The sequence below is a fragment of the Meleagris gallopavo genome, chromosome 2, assembly GCF_000146605.3.
Source record: "Meleagris gallopavo isolate NT-WF06-2002-E0010 breed Aviagen turkey brand Nicholas breeding stock chromosome 2, Turkey_5.1, whole genome shotgun sequence".
NCBI lineage: Eukaryota > Metazoa > Chordata > Aves > Galliformes > Phasianidae > Meleagris > Meleagris gallopavo.
In genome coordinates this window covers 17,824,084-17,846,601 of record NC_015012.2, presented here as the reverse complement: position 1 = coordinate 17,846,601, position 22,518 = coordinate 17,824,084, and the positions used below count along the sequence as shown (strand labels likewise).

At 37.3% G+C, this 22,518-nt stretch overlaps 1 protein-coding gene across 1 annotated transcript in view; it reads right to left on the bottom strand.

The window, feature by feature from the left end:
* The window catches only part of EPRS1 (glutamyl-prolyl-tRNA synthetase 1), a 37,553-nt gene extending 15,054 nt beyond the window's left edge, over positions 1–22,499 (bottom strand). Inside the window, 18 exon segments of the mRNA XM_019612658.2 lie at positions 1,478–1,834; positions 1,916–2,033; positions 2,685–2,797; positions 3,216–3,423; positions 4,153–4,289; positions 5,650–5,760; positions 8,076–8,135; positions 8,478–8,562; positions 9,662–9,895; positions 10,522–10,693; positions 11,447–11,639; positions 12,102–12,228; positions 13,599–13,693; positions 14,290–14,429; positions 15,539–15,695; positions 18,228–18,327; positions 20,622–20,706; positions 22,454–22,499. Coding sequence (XP_019468203.1) covers positions 1,478–1,834; positions 1,916–2,033; positions 2,685–2,797; positions 3,216–3,423; positions 4,153–4,289; positions 5,650–5,760; positions 8,076–8,135; positions 8,478–8,562; positions 9,662–9,895; positions 10,522–10,693; positions 11,447–11,639; positions 12,102–12,228; positions 13,599–13,693; positions 14,290–14,429; positions 15,539–15,695; positions 18,228–18,327; positions 20,622–20,706; positions 22,454–22,499 — 2,538 coding nt within the window.
* Positions 22,500–22,518: the final 19 nt, after the last annotated feature.

Below are 22,518 nucleotides of genomic sequence, written 5' to 3'. Positions count from 1 at the left end.
TTTTCCATTTAAGCAGCTCAGTTCCATGCAGTTTTAGTAGTCCATGCACAGGAGAATGGGAGTAAATATACTCTGAAAAATTGTTTCCTCGTGACTACCAAACCATCATTAAATTTATTACTGATCTCTAGACTTCAAGTTACTGCCTATATTCTGCTTTGCTTGCTTTTATCATTAAAAAAATAATAACTGTTTACTTCTTTTTCAGGTTGTCCGTGCTCACTATCACAGAACCTGTGGAGTCATCCATACCAGCTTAGGAGAAACCAGAAAAAGCACTTTATGGAAACTTAAATTCTTAGCCTAGATTTTACTCCCCAGATTTCACGAAACTTGCCCTTAGGCTTTAGACTCAGCTGAAAATACTGTTCCATTCAGAAATATTAACTGCTATTACACCTTTGAAGCTTTCTCTGCTTTTAGTTTGCGGACCACTTCGCCTTGTTCAGCTACTTTGCTGTATAGAGATTTGCTGTCTATTGGACATGAGGATGGAAGAGTAGAAACAGGAGAAGACTGAACAGGAACAGAGTCTAGAGGTGGGCTTCCAGGTTTGTACTCCTGGCCTGTACGTTGTTTATATTCTGCCTTAAAGGATAAAAGGACTTCCACAGCAGCACCTATCTGATCCTGTAAAAGAAAGGAAGAGGCAGAAAAAGGGAGAAACAAAGATGCGGAAATATGAGATTCTGAAGTGCAAGTCAAATGTTTTAGGAAAAGACCTGATGTTTATGCACATCATTCAATTTTCTTAGTTATTTATTCAGTAGAGCTTTTCAGAGTGGTTTAGTATATTTCTACTATAACAAAGCATTTGCAACAAAGGATATACTAGTCTAACAATCCTGTGTAAAATTGGAACAATAAACTAGTTTAGATCTTCCCATTTGGTTTTATGGTGCCATCAAGATGCAACTACAAACAGTATTTGATTACTAGGCACAAAGTGCATTATTTCACAGGCTTTCTCGCTCTGCATTACAAAGAATAAAAAGAATGCAGCCATTAACAACTGTGTTTTCTACAGTCAATCCGTAACAGGAAGGTGTCTAGTATACATCTGTTGTAATTGTATCTTTTTTTCCTCTTTCTTGTTTAAAGGTTCTAAATAACAACAATCCTGTGAAGTCAGTAATTCAATCTTATTTAGTAAAATAAGTAAATACTGTGGGACATCTTTATCTCAAGGACAAGATTCAGATACCTTGTCAACTCATGTGTGGGGAGAGTGCTTCTGTCAACATTTCAACACTAAAATAAATGTAGAAACTTACTTGCATCTTTACAAATATTAACAAAGACTTTATCGTATACGCCTGGCTAAAACATAAGCATTGAAAAACACAAGTCTTGCCAGAACACAGCCCAGTCAAAATTACCATCAGTGTGAAAACACTAAACCAAAAGAACCCATTTGCCTACACAGACAATGAGCTACGCAAACCCAAACAAGCAAAAAAGTAGTATAGCCAGCCACCTTAGGTGCTTTCTCAGCTTTCAGTTTTCGGACTACTTCTCCTTGCTCTGCTACTTTATCATACAGAGCTTTGCAGTCCAAGGTACCAGAGTTCTCATGCTTTGAAGCTGCTGGAGGATTTCCAGGCTTATACTCCTGGCCCGTCTTCTCCTTGTATTCTGCTTTCAAGGCCAGCAACTGCTTCACAGCTTTATCAATATCTTCCTTTGCTGCCTTCTTAGCTTTCAAATCACGAACAATATCGCCCTGTGCAGTCACCCTGTTGTACATAACCAGGTGGTCTTCTGAGGCAGTACAGGTTGCAGTAGAGGTATCACCAGTGAGTGGAACAGATTTTCCTTTTACGGCTGAACTAGCCTTAAAAAGAAAAGAATATATATTTGGCAGGCTGATCCTGTACATCAATACATTCTGCACTTTTCTAAAACAAAAGCTTACCTCTTTCTTTGCAGTTTCGGCCTTGGTCTTCTCTTTTGACCCAGATGTTGGCATTTCCTTAGTGTGTCCATCAGGTATGTAAATCAAAATGCATGGGGCCTCTTTACAGCTATATGGACTGTAAAAGGATTTACATACAGATTGAAAAATTCAATCCAATAAAAAGAATACAAAATACTACATATAAAACATTTATTGAAACAAAAGTTCTACTCTTCTACAAGCTGCTCTCTCATAACTCCGTATTTACCTTCATATACAACTGCTACTATACAAATTTACATAACTGGGGATCAGCACTGATTCCTGTTAGGAACAGTAAGCTTTCTTTGTAATGTATAATTACACTGCTGTGTAACTTTACATGTTTGGCAGCTTGCTAAAGAACTGCTACAATAAACATTACTGCACACACTACTTAGGCAAATGCCTGTTTTATTCTGTAGCATTGTTCCTCGATTTATGTACTTTGAATCACAACAAGTAAACCTGATCTCATTACTAATTCTAAGCTAGTAGGGGTGCACCAGAAGTGCCACATACCTGCCTTAGACAGACTTGCCTTAGACAGATGGGGAGGTACACAAAAAACAAAAGCCATGTCAGTTCACAGAAATAATATGAAAAAAAGTAGTGCTAAAGGGTACCAGTGCTGCAAATCTTTTACAACATTGGTAACGTTACCCTCATCAAGAGATGTGTGAAAATTTTAAAACAATTTAACATGAAATTCTGTAAAGTCTGCTTGGGTCATTCTTAGGTAGCTTACCTCACTGGCTCATAGGGTTGATCACAAATAAAGAATCCTCTCCTCTGAAGTTGGATGATGTCTCCTTTTTTTAAGTCCTTAAGGCAAGGATCACCTAACATCAGTTCTTCTTGCTGTAAAAGTTAAAAGCAATCAGTCCAAACCTAACAAAGGACAAGAAATGTAAGTAAGAAACACGGCAGAGCTGTTGTAATAGTGCTTCCAAGTGCTGAAATGTCAGTTAATTCCAGAAGCAGCAGCAGAAGTGCTCAAAAGAAAATACCATATTATAAGAGTGTAACACCATAAGAACTCAAACTATTGATCCCTGAAAGGTAAGAATCAGGTAATGCATTAACATACAAAAAAAAAATATATCACAGATTCAACTCCTGCTATTATGAGAAATTGAATGGAAAACACAAGAACAAGATACACACATGATTTTCTTCTTTAACAAATGAAATTTTACGGTCAAAAAACAGTGACAAAAAGTAGTAATGGCAAAAAAAAAAGTTTTATAGAATATAAAGAGGAAAAAAAACACCTTACCTTGCTATTTCGGTTGATATATTGCTTGAAATCTTCATCTTTACCTAGAACTGGCTTAGTGATCAGATGTTCATAATTAACACAAACAGTTGGGATGAGTGGTGCACGTGGAGTTTCTGCTAACCAAGTGATCTTAGTAGTTTTTTTGAAGTCTTTATTATCTAAGTTCAACTTGGTATCAATGGATACAATTTTTCCACTTGAATTTCTACAGGAAAAGAGAACGATTACAGCAAAGTCAAAAGGGTTTGTTCTCATCTGATACTACAGACCATCAATAGAGCCACTGAAACAACTGTTAAGAGTTCAAAAATGAAATATAGAAGACAGAAGAAACAAAGAAGTGAAGTCGCTTCTGTTGGAAGTTCTCCTTTACTTTTGATTTCTTAAAACATCAGTGGACACTACAGAACATGTGAGAAATCTCTACCTATTTGTTTTACATTCTGCCTCAGCTCAACTCATTCTGCCAGTGTCTCAGGCATTTCCCAGACATTATGATGATATTAACAGCCTCCTTCTTTCACTCCAACAGTTCTGCAACTAAAACTGTAATTTTGTTGTGTTTTTTTTTTTTTAACCTTGCAAAAGCAGGTAATTGTTGCAGAACAAAGCTTTAAAATTCCAAGCGTTTTTTGTTTGTTTGTTTTGTCTGAAAAAGTTCTTTCACAGTGGAAATACTACCACTTATGTGGAGAATATGAGGTAAAAGGAACATGCAGCAGTAGGACTGATTGCTGATTCAGATTGGACCACCTGTACAATACACTTTATGTCAAATACCCAGTTTTGTGACATATTTCAAAAGGATATCTCTATATATGTGGATAACTACAAATATTTTACTATTAGAAGCTACCTACTACAAAAAAAAAAAAAACAACAACAACAAAAAGTTGAAATGCAAAAGTTAATTTCATCTCCCAGTATTGCTTACCTGTTTAATTTTGTGATGATAATATTGCCCCAATTTATGAACGTAACCACCTCTCCCTCTGTCAGGGTCTCTGCATCTGCACCCTCTATCAGCACTCTGGAGCCATACCACACAGGTTTCAACCCAACATCGGCATTCTGTGAAAAACGATTTTTATTTCAAAGGAGAGGCTGACAAAAGCTGACTAAATTTAAAGCAGTGCCAAAACCCTGCTTTCTTTATGACAGATACAAAACAGATGAAGATGTAAGACTCAGAATAACAGTAACAGAAAGCTATGGTATTCCTCTGTAACTGTCTCTCGGGTTTCTGGTTGGTAAGTGTTACGTATATTCCTCTGACAGCATGTATCAAACAAAGTTCAGCACAACTGACAGCATACTAATACTTTCTTAAAGTTCACATATCTTCAAATTCTTATGTGTACAAACTCACTTTTTGATCAATTTTTCTGCTTGCGATGCAAATTCCCTTCGAAACGAATTTCGTAACTCAGCTCTTTTTTTACACACTTAAAATTGAAGCAAATATGCAGCTTTTCCCAGCTGTGTAGAATTTTTAAGATAGTAATAAAAAACGTATTTTAATACACAGGCTTGCATTAGATCAAATTTCTTTTTGACTCCAAGGGTCACAATTCTCACTTGCATCTGCTCAAAACATGTTTCCTTATAGAAACACCACAGGGAAAAGGGTAAACCAGATCTCGACTTCTCAGGTACAAGAAATTGTTACAGGAATATTCAGAGCAACAAAATGAAGAAGCAAAGTAAAACCACAAAAATATTTACAAAGATGTTTTCAGAAAAGTTGAAGTGTAACTTGAGATGTCATAATCAAAGTAAAACCTCTTCCCTATGAATAACAGGGGAAAAAAACGGTGCCAGTAGCACAGGCCCCTTCTTAATGGATATCATTCTATTTACTGATTACTAAGAGTTTTAAATTAGTAAGTTCCAAACTCTTGTCAGTAACTACTTGCTACCTGAATTTAAAAGTCATATTAAAAAAGATCTAAGTAATAGAATTAACAGGTTAATATTTCACTTTTCTACCTAAATCTAATTCTTCCTGCATCCCTCACTCTTATGGATAAGCTGTGATTACTATGTTGTAACCATAGAGCCTTAAATACATTTTATATTTAAATTTCTGTGAATGTTTGTGTCAAACAATAATAAAAGCTGTCAGAGTATCCAGACTATCACTCCAAACCTGTGATATATCACCTCTTCTGAGGTGCCTCCCACCATGACTTCATCTATACACACTGTAAATATTTACAAAAGCACTTTCCTAAATCATTCTCTTAAATGAACAAAGATGATTAGTAGGTACTGACTTCTTGACAATTTTGTGAAAAAGCACACCTTGGTTTTATCTCATGCTGTCCAAGCAAGTTAAAACCAGGACCCTCCTTGCTGACTGCTCTAAGCCAAGGTACTTCCAACCTTATTGATCTGAAATACAAGAATATTAAAGAAGTAAATTGAGAACCTTTGGATGTTTAGCCACTTCCTTCATCTCCTCTTGAGCTTCAGGAACATTTACTGGAACCACTGCATCCTTCAGTAAAGCAGTGTATCGAGGTGCTACTGGATCTATAACCTACAGAAAACAAACAAGGGGAGGGTTATGAATATATGACGTCAACAGAGAAGTAAAATATTGCATAAAACAACAACTTAAAAAAAAAAAGGATATTAACTGGTACTCTTTATGTTACTGCATTTTTTTAAATGTTACTGTGTTAATCTCTTAATATTACTTTAACCCAAAGCTATAGAAGTGAGAAAATACTTCAATTTTTCCTCTTTACTGAAATACTTAAAGAAAAAACTATGCATTGAGTATTTCTGATGTTAGAAGTAGGAAAAATATTGAGCTACTGTCTCACAGGGAAGATAGTAAAAAAAAAATCCAATTTTTCTACTCATGAATAGTACTAGATCTGGACCACTTTCTTTCTAGGTAGCTGAATTTAAAGCAATAATTTATTGATGCAGTTGTTCCTTTTTTCAGCAGCATGAGAACTGGTCCCATACTCATTTTCCAGATCAGTACTCCAGCAGAATCAGGGACAGACATGGCTATAGAGGAAGCACCAATTTAGTCTGCAATTTAAACACATCAGCATTAGATACTATAATAAGGCAACACCATAATATTGACTTCATCAGGATTTCTACAGCTTGAGTCTGGCAAGAAAAACCTACAAACTGCCTTCCTATATTTTCATCATCCATTTTAAATCTCAGCTAAGATCGTTTTTCACAATTCTTTTCATATGTGAAAGATTGGTTTGACTGTTTAGCCACTTCATGTAATTTGACTAGAAGTTGGCTAGGACCAAAAGAGATCTCCCAGTTTAACTGGAAGCTAACACAAAGAAAAACACCTGCTGTTGTTAATACAAAGTGGCTTCTCCTCCCCTAGTTTATTCCTGCTGAAGTGAAAAACTGTGCATAAAAAATGTAAAAAAAATTATTTAATATCTAACTACTGACACAAGCAAGCAAGGTAACGATCACATTCTTAAAGAAGTCATATATTTGTAAGTTGACAATTACTAAAGCTGGAATCTTAGGTGTTAGATTTTAAAAAAGGATTTGTGTATGCAATTCAAAATACATGTGATTTAATAACATAATTTTGATAACTGAAAGACTGAATTTTACAGTGTTTTTAGTAGACTTTTTATTTATAGCGATTAAAATCCACAATCCTTCCTCAGACTACAAATGTTAAAAATCTTGCAAATATACTACTGATTAACATATGAAATGAGTGGCTCAGCTCTCACACTAAGACTTTAAGCTTACAACTACCCGCACACAAACAATTGCTTTTGTTCATAATTCAGATTGCGCACTATCTGAACAGACAGATGCAAACGTGATGCTGTCCAAGGAGTCAGATATGTAAGAAACTCAGTTCAAAAGCCAATTCAAAAAAATGAGCCCTGACAGTCCTTCACGGGTTTTTCCCCAAATCCAACTCTTAATTATATTGATGCAGCAACAGAAAGAACCAATTCATAAACCTTTGTGTACATAGCAAACCAAACACAAAATACGTGAATGAATACAAGACACATGCCAGACAAGCAAAAGCTACTTAAATGAACAGATCTGGGTACTATCTAAGCAAAATCAAGCAGGAATCCCAATGCAAAATAACAGGTGTTTCCACAATCACACAAAATATGCAGTCAGCATTCTAATAATTCGCCTTATTATAGTGTCCAAGCATCCGCTGCCAAAAAGCAACTAACCATGTCAAGATGCAGTATTCCTTATCTGACATTCAGTTACAAACATCAGCAGTGCTGGCTTTATCTACACAGGCAGTATACCCAGCATCTTAAGACAAAGCCACCAAAAGGAAAAGCGGCCAACAATTTGAGTAAGATTTATGTTTACGTTAACAAATAAGCCAAACCAGAAACAGGCAGCATTTTAAAGCCAGGAATAATGCATTTTCAGTGGGTTTGTAGAGCTCCTGTTATATAAGCAAATATGACTGTGCTATAAAGCTGCAAAAATGATAGCTTGTACTATGTACGCTTACAGCACTGTAAGCTATGGCTAAGGTAAAAAGCTTTAAGTAATACCTTCTTACAGATAGCTCGCAGCTTGAAAGCAGAAAAATGAAATGCAGTTTTCATATCAGATTTACATATATCATTATCTTTCCTCATACTACTAAGTAAGGCAAGTAAGTATTGGTATAGAACAATCAATAGAATTAGTGCTAACTCAGGTTAAACAGCAGGGGACATTCCATTTTCCTGAAAGTGTGCCAAAATGATGCAACATATTGCAATTGCTACTTGTTGTAATAAGCTCTCCAATGAACGCTGGATTCTCTATGTATTCCTGACAGGGTAGCAGGAGTAGCATCAAATTCAAGTAAAAGCATACCTTTTTGTTGAAGGACCAAATTTTATCCCACTCCATATTCACAACAGATCGAGAGGAGCCCTGGAAAATTTAAAAAAGAAAAACACAACAAAAAACACAAGTGCATGTAGACTAGCTATCAGACGCATCTAAAATAAAGTCCTTTAACAGCTACAAACCCTCTATTTGCACTTATCAAAACAATTTAGAAAAGCACTTTTGAGCTTGCAAAGCAGTTTTTTTTAAAGAAGAAACCTGCTACTGAGTTTTCCAAGGACCTGCTCAGACACATTGAAGCAGTACACAAGAAAGCAGTAAATCTTCAAAAGAAATCTCACATCACAAGTAATTTAAATAAAACCTTATGAAAACTTGTCCTTACTATATGAGACTCAAAGAATCAGAAAAGAAGGAAATACCCACCTGAGCAGCAATGAACTGTTTTAGCCCTTCAACTGTCATGCCTCTTCTCAGGACACCACGCACAGTGGGAAACCTTGGGTCATCCCTAGTAGAAAAAGAAGTCTTATCATCAGTATCGCAGGCTAAGTTCTACCTATAAGATTGCTCAAAAAGTTTAATAACACTGCCACATGTGAAAGGCACAGCTTCACTGTATTTTATTTTTGTGAATGAAGAGCTAGATAAGATCTAACTCAGAAGGCTGAGGGAGGTAAGCCATCTCCTGGGGAAGTGGCCCTCTTCCTATGTCTATTCTATCTTCAGTCTCTCAAAAACTGATATGAGGAGAGAACTTCTGATGGTGGAATCCCACAACAAGGTCACTGTGGGAAGAACCAAGAAGAAACTTCTCTTGACTCTGAATTAATTGCAGAGGTGCAGAATCACTGGTCATTCTTCTTTAGGAAAACATTTAAGCTACCAGGCCACCAAGAATCCTTTATCTTCTGCAGGCATCCACTTAATCTCTTAATTTCTCACTTGTGACAGGTGACTCTCACTGGTGACAGGATGAGGGGAAATAGCCTGAAGTTGCTCCAGGGTAAGTTTAGGTTGGATATCAGGAAACACTTCTTTACAGAAAGGGTTGTTAATCAGTGGAATAGGCTCCCCAAGTAGGTGGTTGAGTCACCATCCCTACATGTGTTTAAAAACCATTTGGATGTTGTGCTCAGGGACGTGACTTACAGGAGGGTTGTTAGACTTAAGGTAGTATGGTTAGGTTGTGGTTAGACTTGATGGTCTTTAAGGTCTTTTCCAACCTGAGTGATTCTATGATTCTAATTAAAAAATAACGTTAGAAGTTGGTGACAAGAGGAGGTACGTTTTCTGGCATTGATCAGGAATGTATGTAATAACTCAGAGGGGGAAACATATAAGTAGCACCCGAAGCAAGAGCCAAAGCCCAAAAATAAGATCCTATAATAAACATGAAATATATGAACAAGTATGCACACAGTTACCAAAGCACAGAAAGCAGACACACTGTACATTCAGAAGCCACTGTAATTAATCTGTGTTCTCAAATTCCATTTAAATATTCATTCATGCTGCTCTGATGCTTAAGCACACTGACCAAAACAGAAAGAGATGCATCAGTGCAAATATCTACAATAACAATGCTGGGCTACAAATGAGTAACATACCATCCATCCACAAGCCCTTCATTGACAAACCACGTAAGCTTTCTTTTGGACAGCACAGTGTTGTTGAGGTTTAGCCTGCTGTATTCCCAGATGTATGGCTTCCTTATGCCCAATGCCTCAATGATCCAGTAGAACTGTTCATCCCTGTCATGGTATTCTGTTGTTCTAAGTGCATGTGTGACACCTTCAATACTGTCAACAATGGGGCAGGCAAAGTCATACGTAGGATAAACCCTTGAAAATAAGGAGCCTTGGTTAGCAAGCCAGAAGAGCAAAACACTTCCCTCGCATTTAAACCTCCAAATTAAGCATCATTTATATTTACACACTATAAACTTTATAGTCAATATTTCCAAAACCAAAGTTGTGTGGCTGGTAGCAGAGGCCCCAGATAAGCTGTGAACCATAGCTTGCAGCAATTGGGTAGGCTGATTTCAAAGCACAATGTAGCAATTCTTCATTCTGCATAAAGACAGAGGCTGTTATGAAAACCGTAATGATGTAGAACTGTCACGATCCTGTTTAAGTTCCAAGAACTAAAGGAAACAACTTTTTTGTCCATGATAAAGCCATTGAGTCTTAATTCAACTTTTGACTCCAAGCTCTTCACTGATAGATGATGTATTTATAGACCAAAACTGAAATGTTCACTGCTGACTACGACAACTAACAAACACGTTTTAAAAATCATCTGTAAAGCTCCTCACAGTAAAGAGACTCATTACATTTTCTGACTGAAAAATGCAAACAGATTCCAAGCACTACGATAAGTTTACTAAGGAATGGTAAATACCCTGAAACAAAGCAAAAAAAAAAGAAAAAAAAGTAAATCACAGGCCACACAAAGAAACTGAACATACTTGTAGGTAGTTCCTGTACGTGGGTGAGGCTGGTTTTTGCAACGATAAAGAGTTGGATCCCTCATACATCCATTGTTACTATTCATATCTATTTTTGCTCGTAGACAACAAGTTTGTCCATACTCTGTTCCCTTTTTCATTTCTTCCCACATTTGTAAATTCTTACTAACACCTAAAAATAATAAAAATAATTTTCTAAGGTATTTTGAATTTGATACAGAACTACAATCTACCACTGCAGCAACAAAAAGCAATGTCACCCCCTCTTTAGATACATTTTATATTTTGAATTTTTTATAAATTGGTGATGAATGGTGATGAAATACATACACAAGTTTCCTGCACCTGTCAAAATGTACAGTTATTCCAGCCACACAGAACAAAGCACTAAACATTTGTGAGTAATGAATAGCAGATGAAAAGCCTGGGAAAGAGAAGGCTCAGGGGTGACCTTGTAGCCTTACAGTCTTCTAGTACCTAAAGGGGGCTTACAGGAAAGATGGGGAGGGACAATTTAACAAGGAGTGTTAGGACAAGGGCTAATGGTTTAAAAAAAAAAAAAAAAGTGTAGATTTTTATTAGATACAAGGAAGAAGTTCTTTATTCACAGTGTAGGGAGACACTAGAACAGGTTGACCAGAGAAGCTGTGGATGCCCTATTGCTGGAGGCATTGAGGCTAGGCAGGATGGGGCCATGGGGAGCCTGATCTAGGAGGTGTCTCTGCCCATAGCAGGAGGATTGGTATGGGTGATCTTCAAGGTCCCTTTCAAACCAAACTTCTTTAATGTTCTATGATTTCCAAGTTCCTATAAGGACCTTAGAGTTACGCAATCAGCTATCTCATTCACCTTTTAATAAAAATCAAGCTGTGATGCCAAATCAAATGCCACAAAACCAAAAAGGAAGCATGAAAAAAAATCTTACAGTTGTTTCTGTGTTTAGATTCCGTTCTTTGCTCACGCTCTGCTTTCATTTGTTCCGCAGGAGTATCATCCACATATGCCTTCCCTTCTTGAATAAGCTGCTCAGCGTATTTCATTATTGTTTCAAAGTGATCTGAGGTATATGTAAATTGATCTGGTTTGATGTGCAGCATTGCGACATCTTCAAGAATAACCTGCAAAGTGTGGAATTGTCTACTGTAATATTCTAGAAAATTAATTTTCTTAAACCTCACCATGTCAGATTAGGTGCTCTAGCACTCCACAGTCCAGGAAGGATGATCAATAAAAATAATATGACAAGCATGAAAGAAAAAAGAGGTAAGCACTTACTGATTCAAAGCCAATGATTATATGAGATCAGGGAGAACAAGAAAAGGAGATGAAAATTGAGACAAACTACTTCTTACAGTCAAATAGGAGTTGCATATCTACATACATGTTGGAGAAAGGAAAGAAGCAACTGATAAAAGGCTTTTATTAAAGATGATGGAAATTTCTTCCAAGCATAAAACTTAAGTGCAATACTGATGCCCTAAATATCTAGTGCAAAAAAAGTGTACAACAACAGATCTCTATATAATTTACCTTTGAATTAGTTTAATACAGTGAATGATTTCTCTGTTCTCTCATCATACCTTTTCAAAGTCTTCTTTCTCTTTTTCGGGATTTGTGTCATCAAACCTCATAATAAGTTTTCCTTTGAAGTTAACTTGGTAGTGCTGATTTAGCAGAGCAGCTTTGGCATGACCGATATGCAGATATCTAAAAAGAAAATAAATAAATACATCAGCACCACTTCAGTTAGACTTTTGTATTTGTGAAAGAAAGATAAGAAACGGTAAGCAATAGCTAAGTCAAACAAATAAAGAAAACATCTCAGAATTTGGTACATTTATAAAAGTAGATTATGCTTTTTTCTACCATGAAATTACCAGATAATTGTTAAAATGTGGCTTATTAATTGTCACTATGCATATAAAAATGGGACTTGAATTGTTTCCAGTTTTACAGATTAACTTAAACTGACTGTGTTGATAACATTAAGTAGTTTCTACCAGATAGATAATCTGAACCTATCACATTCAGAAGACTGGAATTTTCTAAAACAGTGGATGCTTTTCATTTCAATGTAAACTAAAAAGTTATTACTGATTTAAGCCTAATTTAATACATAAACATTAATTCCAAAAATCTAAAAATATACATGCTTCTAAAGAAATAGTCTATGCTACATATACAACATTTAATTTCTAATATTTTAAATGACAGTTCGTACAGGACTTATAGAGTAAGAAACATAAGCACAGAAATGATACAATGCTGAAAGGACAGTTTACTGAAGAAAGGCAATAATGGAAATTTACAGCTTATCAAGCATTTCTAAAAGAAATAGAAAAAAAAGCTGGGTGATAGTTTTATTTATGAAATTGGTAATGCATTTTTTAATCCTCTTTTCTATGTATTGATTGATAAAAGTAAAGCTTTACTTACTAAGTGTGTCACATACATACGTTTACTGAATAAAACATTTCTATATTCCTAATGATTTCTGACTGCTTCTGCATTAACTATATTGGCAATTAAGATGCTGCAATATACGTGGATCAACAGATCAAAAAATTGGCAGTGAGATTCATAATATCTCCCATTTTCTGTCTTTATGAGTTTGTATCTCAGATTACATATAATCCGACCCCCTGGACAAGGGTCTCAATTATACCTCTATTGTAAAGTTTCCTGAAGGGAAGTTATCCCATACACCTTTCCCTTCCCAAGTTTAAGCTTCCTGATGAAGCACTGAGCACGTTGCATCCAACTCATGAAGACTGTATTCACTCATCACAGCTTCTGTTAGCACACATCTCCATTATCCATGCAAATCCCTTCCGCTTCTCCTCCTCCCACTGCTGAGCACATTAAAAAACCACTTCTGTATTTCAAGTTTAGCTAATAACACAATGAGTCACAGAGAAGTAAACATACAACTCTAATGCAGTCACAGACAAAGCTTTAATTACTCTTTTGACTCCGAAGACTTGTCTGATAAGCTGATCCTCACCAAAGCACACTTCTAGTTTTCCTGAAAACAAAAATGAAAAATAGAAACTTTTCAAAGCATCTATGCTTCTTACCCACTTGCTTCAGGAGGAAACCGTACAATGACCTTTCCCATCTCTGCACCAGGAAGTTCAACAAACTTCCCAACATCCGCCTTCTTTTCAGTTGCCTTAAAAATTAATGGAGATTATAATTACAGATCACTTTAGCTGAATAAACAAGAATAAAACTCCAACATCTTCCAAAACAGGCAGCAAGAATCCATCACATTGCACCCCAAATTCATCTCTTTACAACTTTCACATTACTGTTAGTACATCAAAACTAGACTAATTTTGCAGCTCCAAGTTAATCTGTTTTCAGTTGTGAACTAGCACTGAGAAATCCTAGCAAGTTATTTAATTTTCTAGATAGAAGAAAATCAAGTTTAGCTCGGTATTTTTAACCTCACTGTGATTAACTACTTCAAGTAACTGCAATCTCTGCAGGTCTCTCATGATCTTGAAATCCTTGTTAGAAAAACAAAATGACACAGCTAAAGAGCAGTGCCGTTTTTTCATGATTCCAGATAAGCACTGGAATACACTACTCACCTTTCTGAATATGACATTTGTAGCTGTTTTGTTCCTGTTTAAGAGGAACTTACAAAAAAAAAAAACAACTTTTTGCAACTGATCCCTTTTAATTTTCTAAATTTAAGAAGATCCTTATAGGGTATTCATACAAATAAAGCTACTCTCCCCAGACAATGCGAATAAAGCTTACCATTTTGACCTTTGGAGTGCCAGAAGCCCACTTGGCTCCTACAGACTGAAAAGCTTGTTGTACGTCAAGAAAGCCATACCACCGTTTTGCATGGATGGGAGCTTTATTTTGCTGTAATTGCTCTTGCCAGATGTTATTATCTGTTAGGAAACAAAATTTTCAAGCTACTGAATTATTAAAATAGAAAGACTACCAACTGCAATTTTTAAGATCAGTACAAGATTATGGTTTTTAATAACCTACTTAAGTCTCTGTTCTGAAAGGATATTTAGTCATGAGATGCAAGTCATTTTAAAGCAAATTAAATAAACAAACTCCCTCCAAAGAACATAATGCATTCTTTTTCGTTTCAAGAAACAGAAGGGGTGGGGGACTGGGTAACATTAAGTTTTGTTTTATCATCTAACTCAAAATTAGTAAAAATGTGGGTTTTTTTCTTCCAAAAAACAGAAATACCTTCTAATAGGTCTACCTTTTGATGAAGCTTTCTCCAAAGTGAAGCATATATCAGTGCTAGCATTTATTTTCGAGGGCTCAGTTCCCAAAATCTAATATTGAAGGAGTAACTTCACTAAAAGAACTCCAGTGGGAAAAGGCAGAAAACTGACATAATGCACTGATTTCAGATTTCTCAGAGGTGTAACTTTGAAAAATTACTCAAAGATGTCAGACTTTAATCTTGAACATGCACATTACTTTCAAGAGGCACTCGGTCACAATGAATGACAGTCATCTATTAATTTTAGACATACACCTGAGATACAAACTCATGTAAACTGTTCAGCAAAGCTTGTTTTAGCTTCTGAAGACTATTTCTTAGGGTAACACTTTTCAGTAACTCAAACTAAATGCCAGTCTGTTAAGCCTATTAAGGTAAAATAACTGAAAGGTCCATGTATACAGTTTTATTCTGTTGTACAAAATTCAAATATTCAAGTCAAAATTTTGGGCCACAACACACTTTCCTATTTAGGAAGCAGGTAATAATGACATTCTTATAGATAACACAATATAAGTTAGAAATATTACCATCCATAAACACATCATATAAGTTTTCCCACAGAACAATTCTAAGGCTTCCTAAGCCACACTATTCCCATCAGTGATGCACAGGACAAAGCAGTGTGAACAACAGTACAGAGTCTGGCATACAGCTAAGAATTGCTACTAGCAACCACAGAAAGAGAAATTTGAGAACTCCTAGTATGTATGATAGCAAACCAATGAAAAGGAGAACATATACCAATACCTTTTAGGACAGCCCAGACACAGACATCTGCAAGACTCAGAGAGTTTCCAACCAAGTAGGTTCTCAGAGATAGGCAGTGGTTGAGCTCTTGGACTGCTGAAAGAAACTGGCTGGCAGTAGATAACTTTGTAGCACTAAACTCTAGCCAGTGGTCAACCTAGTTGTAAGGAACATAAGATATTCAAAGTTAGTAAAGCAATGAGAAAGAAGTCAAAAATCTGAATATATACTTAACAGCTAAACAGAAAATATTAGCTAGAATATCAATATTAAATATATTGGACATTACATCACAAGGGATGCTTAAATAATCTTTAAAATCAAGTACACCTAAACATTCATCCAGAACTACAATACATGATTAAATTCACAGCTTCTTCCCTCAGAAATGTTTTCAAACTGTTGAAACTATACTGACTTCATTGAAACTATTCCCAATGGAAAAAATAGCAGCTCTTGGGCATTTATTTCATCACACACAGCATACAATAATGGGTGTCCTCCAACTATTTAGGTATAACATTTGTGCTCTATTTGATCTTTCTGATATCACTACTGAATAAGTATGTCATTTTCCCCCCAGTTCCTATCTTCTCTGCCTCACATTCTTTTAGCTTTGTAGAAACCAAATCCCTACCTCACCTCATTTCCCTTCCCTTTCTCTTGCAGAAGTCTTTTCCTACAGAAAGAAATACATCTTGCTGCATGCATTAAAAAAAAGGAAAACAATAAAAAAAAAACCAGGCCCTTGGTTGATGCATAGCTCTGCCTATGAATTAGATCCTTCAATTCTGTAAGAGATCAAATATATCTTAAACTCCTCTGTCTCTGTTTCATATTCAAGTGTTTGGTAAACTGCATAAGGAATCCTTGCAATACGTGAGCCAGTGGGCAGGCATAAACATAATTACATTACATAAACGTAATTGCTACAGAACTCAGTTCAGTTGTTCAAAGTTATGTTCTGAAGAATTTGTCCCACAAATGCTGCTGCCACTGTACGTCCTAAAGTACATCACTACTGTTGAAAAAAGAACAAGAGAAAAGAAGCATTTTACTAGAACTAGCAATCTTGAAGGCTTATTTACAGAGGCCTTAAGGTTCAACTTCAAAACACATTTTTTCCTCAGAAAATTTAGGTATCTATACAGATAACTTGTTTTTAGTGCCTTACAAGGAATACACTATGACAACACTTCCCTTTAGACCTGCTGTAGGGATGAAGGCTTTAACTAACTCCAAGCAGCTGTATAGAAGACAGTTGAACAAATCCTTCAGTTTCCTCCCTACATTTCAGAGAATACTAACTTTAGTTCATTTGCCAGTTTCAGTGATCAATTTAAAATTCACCAGGACTCAGGAAGAACTGCATCTCATTTTATATCATATCCACAATTTACAACAACTTTTTGTAACTTGTATAAGGAATGATGACCAAGAAGTTGCCTCTTTGGCATAAAGAATTTTGGTGCCTTCATGGCACCACTAGGAAAGTGCTATGGAATGCAAGACTTTATGCAACAGAACATCTCATCACTGTGGCAAGATATCCGAGCCAGAAGGTGTTTAACTTGGATCTCAAGCACTGAATGAAATCAGGTTGAGAGTTTTGTCCATCACATACAGCAAAAAATAATTTAGTACAAAATCACAAGTTCTGTGCACAGTGGGATATTTTGCCATTAGCTTCAACATGATTTTCTGTTAGCTGATGAAGGTATTGTAATACAGTGTTCCTTTGTACTATAACGAATTACATTACACAGGAGTAAGTGATGGCAACCGAGCAGTAGAAAGTGAAGAGAGAAAACCATCCCTTGAATGGAGGTATTCAAGGCAAGGCTGGATGTGGTTCTGGGCAGCCTGGTCTAGTGGCTGGCAACCCTGCTCACGGTAGTATGACTGAAACAGGATGATCTTGGAGCACCTCTCCTATGAAGAAACATTGAGGGAACGGGGTTTGTTTAGCTTGGAGAAGAGAAGGTTCTGGGGAAACCTCACTGTGGCCTCCAAAGACTTGAAGGGAGTGTATAAACAGGAAGGGGTATGTCTTTTTATGAGGGTGGATAGTGATAGGACAAGGGGGAATGGCTTTAAACAAAGACAGGGAAGGCTTAGGTTAGATATCAGGAGGAAGTTTTTCACAGAGAGTGGTGACTCATTGAAACATGTTGCCCAAGGAGGTTGTGTATGCTCCATCCCTGGAGGCATTCAAGACCAGGCTGGACGTGGCTCTGGGCAGCCTGGTCTGGTGGTTGGCGACCTTGCGCATAGCAGGGGGGTTGAAACTACATGATCATTGTGGTCCTTTTCAACCCAGGTCATTCTGGGATTCCATGAACCACAGCCATCATCCTCTAACCTGAACTATTCTGGATTAGTGAACTGCCAGCTTAGGAGTAGTTGCTGTGGGAGGTAGGAAATGGCAACTCTTTCCAAGATCAGATTTATGACTCTTCTTTACAAGAAGCTTCAAGCTTAACAAAAACAAAACAAAACAAAAAATAGAAACAACTCAGCATCCCACATAACTGGAACCTCAGACTAATACTAAAATGCAACAGCAATACACAATAAAATGCAGGAATATAAAAAAGGTCCTCCAGAAGAAAAAAGAAAAATGAGCACTTTGGTCACAGGCAAAAGAGGGAAGGAAATAGAAAAAAAGAAAAGCAGAGTTCTTTCTCACCTCAGTGTGTTCCAAAAGATTCAAACCATACAACCCAGCAGAAGCAGCAACTCTAGCCAAGTAACGAACTATAGAATTCACATTGGTAAATGAAACATGCCTGAAAAAATATGTAAAATAAGGTATTTTAAATTACTACATCCAGTTCAATTTCACCTGTACACGGAGTTGAAAATGAGTAACACTCATCCCTACAGTCTCACACAAGTGCAGTTCACAAAATAATGGCTCCAAATGCTTCTAACCAAGCACTGACATCAACAGGAAGTTCCTGTAAGTGTTCTCTCATTTTAATTGACTGAATGCTACACTTCAATCTGTCTGAACAAGGTTTTTTTCTGTCTCTGCTACTATTTTTCTTACAAACAAGTTATCTACCTCCTGCTACACATCTCATCCTTTATAAACTTAAGAGGAATTTTTGATAGCACAGAAAAAGTCTTGCAAAGATCAATGAAAATCCTAAGAAAGAAATAAAAGCTCCTTGGTACAGTAATAATTATAACGAGTCCCGATACAAATGGATCAGACAGTCACACTCTGTTAACTGCACTAAAATCTAAGGAACTAGCTTATTTGTGAGCTTTTCTTTGCTTCTAGCTTTTCAAACTCCAGGCATCCAATTTTAATCCTTAAATTGTTATTAAAAACAAGACGTATGGGGAAGGGAGTTACTATATGCAAAGTATGTCCTGTTCTCATTTCATCATGCTGCCAGACTTTAAAGAAACTCTTCCAGAGAAACAAGACATCTTTAATATATTTGCATCTACAGAAAGTTTGTGAAATACGTTTTTGTTTTCACTAGTTCATACTAAAACAAATGCCCTTGATTACTTAAGCAAGTCATTACAACTCTTGATTTCAACCCCCCCAAAATAAAAAAAAATAAAAAATAAAACCAAGGTCTGGAATATCCCAAGTGAATTTCAAGTCATGCCAGAATAGATGGCTTCAGCAGAATTGATGCCATGAAATCCATTTACCAGAAGCATTACTTGAAATCTGAATTCAGCTGATGCATCTCCAGTTACAGATATACTTTTAACAGACTTTAAAGTAGAGAATCAATTTTTTTTAATGATTGTACAACTAAGCAAGAGAAAATTAATGCAATATTGAGGTTTGGAATAACTTCTTAAACATAATCCAATAAGAGAAAAGAGATGATACTAATGCACAAAAAAATGCCACCTGATAGAAATGTGAATCTAGATCTTATTCACCTGGGACCAAGGAGCAGAAGAGCTTTTGAGCTTTTGCTTTCCATTTCTGACTTTTTCCATAACAGCTAAAATGAATGTGTTTGCAATGCAGTGGGAGGAAGGGATGGTAACATAAAACTAATAAATTTAATAAAATTTAGGAAACATTGTTCTTTCATAGCTGACTATACAAAACTATTCCAACATCACCTTGAAGTGATAGCTTTTATACCACAGGGCAAAAAACAACATGTAAGAATAGAAATTATAATGAGAAAAGAACTCTTAATTGAGTTTAAACCTAATCTTTTAAAAGAAAATGGAAACAGAAACCAGTAGCACAGTCATTACGTTTGAAGACTGTCAAGCAGCCTGTGCTTTGATTTTCTGCCAAAATACGTATACAGTGACAAGCTCACTCTCTGGGGTTATAAGAGTGTGGAAAAGATCAGCTGCTGTTAACTTTAAACAGTATTATCATGTTTGATAATATGTTCATGGGCCAAAATGCGTTTCTTACTGTTGATTTTAGATTATCAGAGGTACCACTGCAATGTCAGTGGTATTTAAATGCTGGGATACCTTCTCAAATTATATTCAGACATCCTACATGATATGGAATCTGAGATTACAATCCAGTTTTCCCAAACCAAAAGAATTAGTCTTGCATTTCCGATACGCACATGATCCTAGAAAGATCATAAAAATCTCCCTCCCACCCCAAACTTGAAAATATTTATTGCAATAACAGTTATAGTTTTCAATGATCATACATTAGCTTTCTTCAAAAATTTCTAAGAGTATTTCCACATGATGCAGATGGATAGTTACAGTATAGTGGATAGTGTGGTACAGTTATTTAGCACTTTTCTGAGATAACACCATTCACTTATATTCACAATTGAGCACATAACAATGCCACATAAGCCTTAAAATTAATTCTATCACATATGTATGAATGCAAGGAATCATGTATACCACCCTTACATAGTATAAAATGGCCTTACTTTTGATAACTCATGGTACATCAAAGAAGGCAAATACCTAAACAATACAGTGAGACAACAGTAATGCAGTCATTAATAGAAGTATTCTTCTCCTACCAGAAAAGGTTACTGTCAATGTTACAACCATGTGATTTTTAAAACTGCTGACCCAAAGCAAGAAGAAGAGATGCAAAGTCACTTACTCAGATACACGAAGGACGGTTTCCTTGCCTTCTTCCACTGAAATTTTGACATCATTCTTCACAAGCTCTACTGTCAGCAGAGCTCCTTTAAAAAACAAGAGACAAACATATTCATCTCTCTTGCAGTAAAAATACCTTTCACAGCAGCAACAAAACAGCTACACTTCTCATCTAATTTGACAAAGCGATTGAAGTGCTCCTTCAAGTAAGATTGCTCAGGAAAGAAATCAATGTTCAATCTCATATGCAGGAGAATTGTTCTTGGCAATCCTTGTGGTTTAAAATTGATAATGCCCAGCATACAGTAATCTGCAGTGCGCTCAGCAACTGTCAGCAGCAATTCATTATGCTTCCTAAGGGTACTGTACAAGTGAGTTCTGTACCTGAGTACATGAAGAGATCATAATCAAACTGTTTCACCTGAACGGTATCAAAGTGTACACCACCACAGCCCTGACAATATTTTTAACACTATTTATGAAGAATAGTGTTTATGAAAAGGCTTACCAAGAAATTCTATTCAAGACAAACACAAGAAACTTACACAGGCTCCTCAGAGTAGCTCACCAGTGACAGTGCAGAAATAAAAGATCTTCTAAGGCTATTCACCAACTGGAGGACAGCTCTCTCCATATCCAAAGTGGCTCAACGCAACCTGCTCAGATCTTGATGCTCCATAGCACAGTGGAACAGCTTGAACAAAGCACTAAGCTAACGTGGCTGCATTATTTCTGGGCTGGCTCTGATCCAGACCCTGCCTGCTGAGCTGGAGGAGAGGAGCTTGTGTTTGTGTGCTTTGCTCACAAGCACATACAAAGACAGCAAATTTTGCACGGGCATTACTTCAATGAAAGTAGCCGGAGGGCTATTCTGTAGGTCCAGAAGGGCATCAAACCAACCTGTTACTTCTTAGAGACACAGAATCATTATAAGACCATTACGCACAACCCACGTCCCTCAGTGCCACATCCACACTTCCTGAACCCCCCTATGGACAGTGACTCCACCACCTCCCTCGGCAGCCTTTGCCACTGCATCACTGCTCTTTTGGAGAAGAAACTTCTCCTAATAACTGAGCAACCTGAATCCTTGCTGCACATTTCACTTTCCCTGAGAACAACACAGAGTCTGCCCAAGGCCGATGGTGTGTAGCTACTAATACGTTGCCCTACATACAAGTCACAGGAGCTAGAAGCTCCCAGCTCCCACCTCAGAGCAAACGCATCCTGTGGCATTAAGAACAGGCTCCTCAGAGTAAGGACGTAAGCTAACGTCCTTCTACCCCGTTATCCACACGTTAAAGTCAGGGTGACATCGCTCACGCAATACATCTGAAAGGCCCGTAAGTACGCTAACAGCACGGAAAGGCTTTGGAAACGACAAGGATTAGACTCGGCGAGCTGTGTAATTAATACTAGGGACATTAATAGCTACCACACGCCTCCCAGCGCAGCCATGATGAGCAGCACGGAGCAGGCAGGAGTGGGACGTGCGCTCGGCTGCCTCGCACACACGCTGCCAATGTGCTTCTCTCGTAAGATGTAATATTTCTAGCATCCTTACATAATCCCCTCAAATAAACCTCTAGTGCCAATTATCAGCTACAAAAACAAACGCTCCAGAGCCCCTACGCTCGCAGCTCAGACCGTACCGCTGCGTAGGGAGCCAATGAGGGGAAGCAGGCAGCCCGACGACAGGCCGGGGAGCGGCCGCTCAGCGTGCGGAGCCCGCAATGCTCCGCATGATGCAACGCGGCGGCACCTTGCGCGATCACAGGCACCCCGAGGGAACGAGGAGGGCGTGGGGAAAGGGAGGGCCCGGCCCGCGCTTACCGAGCGGGGGGCTGTCCGCCTGCACCGTGAGGCTCAGCGCCGCCATCCCCACCGCCACGCCGGAA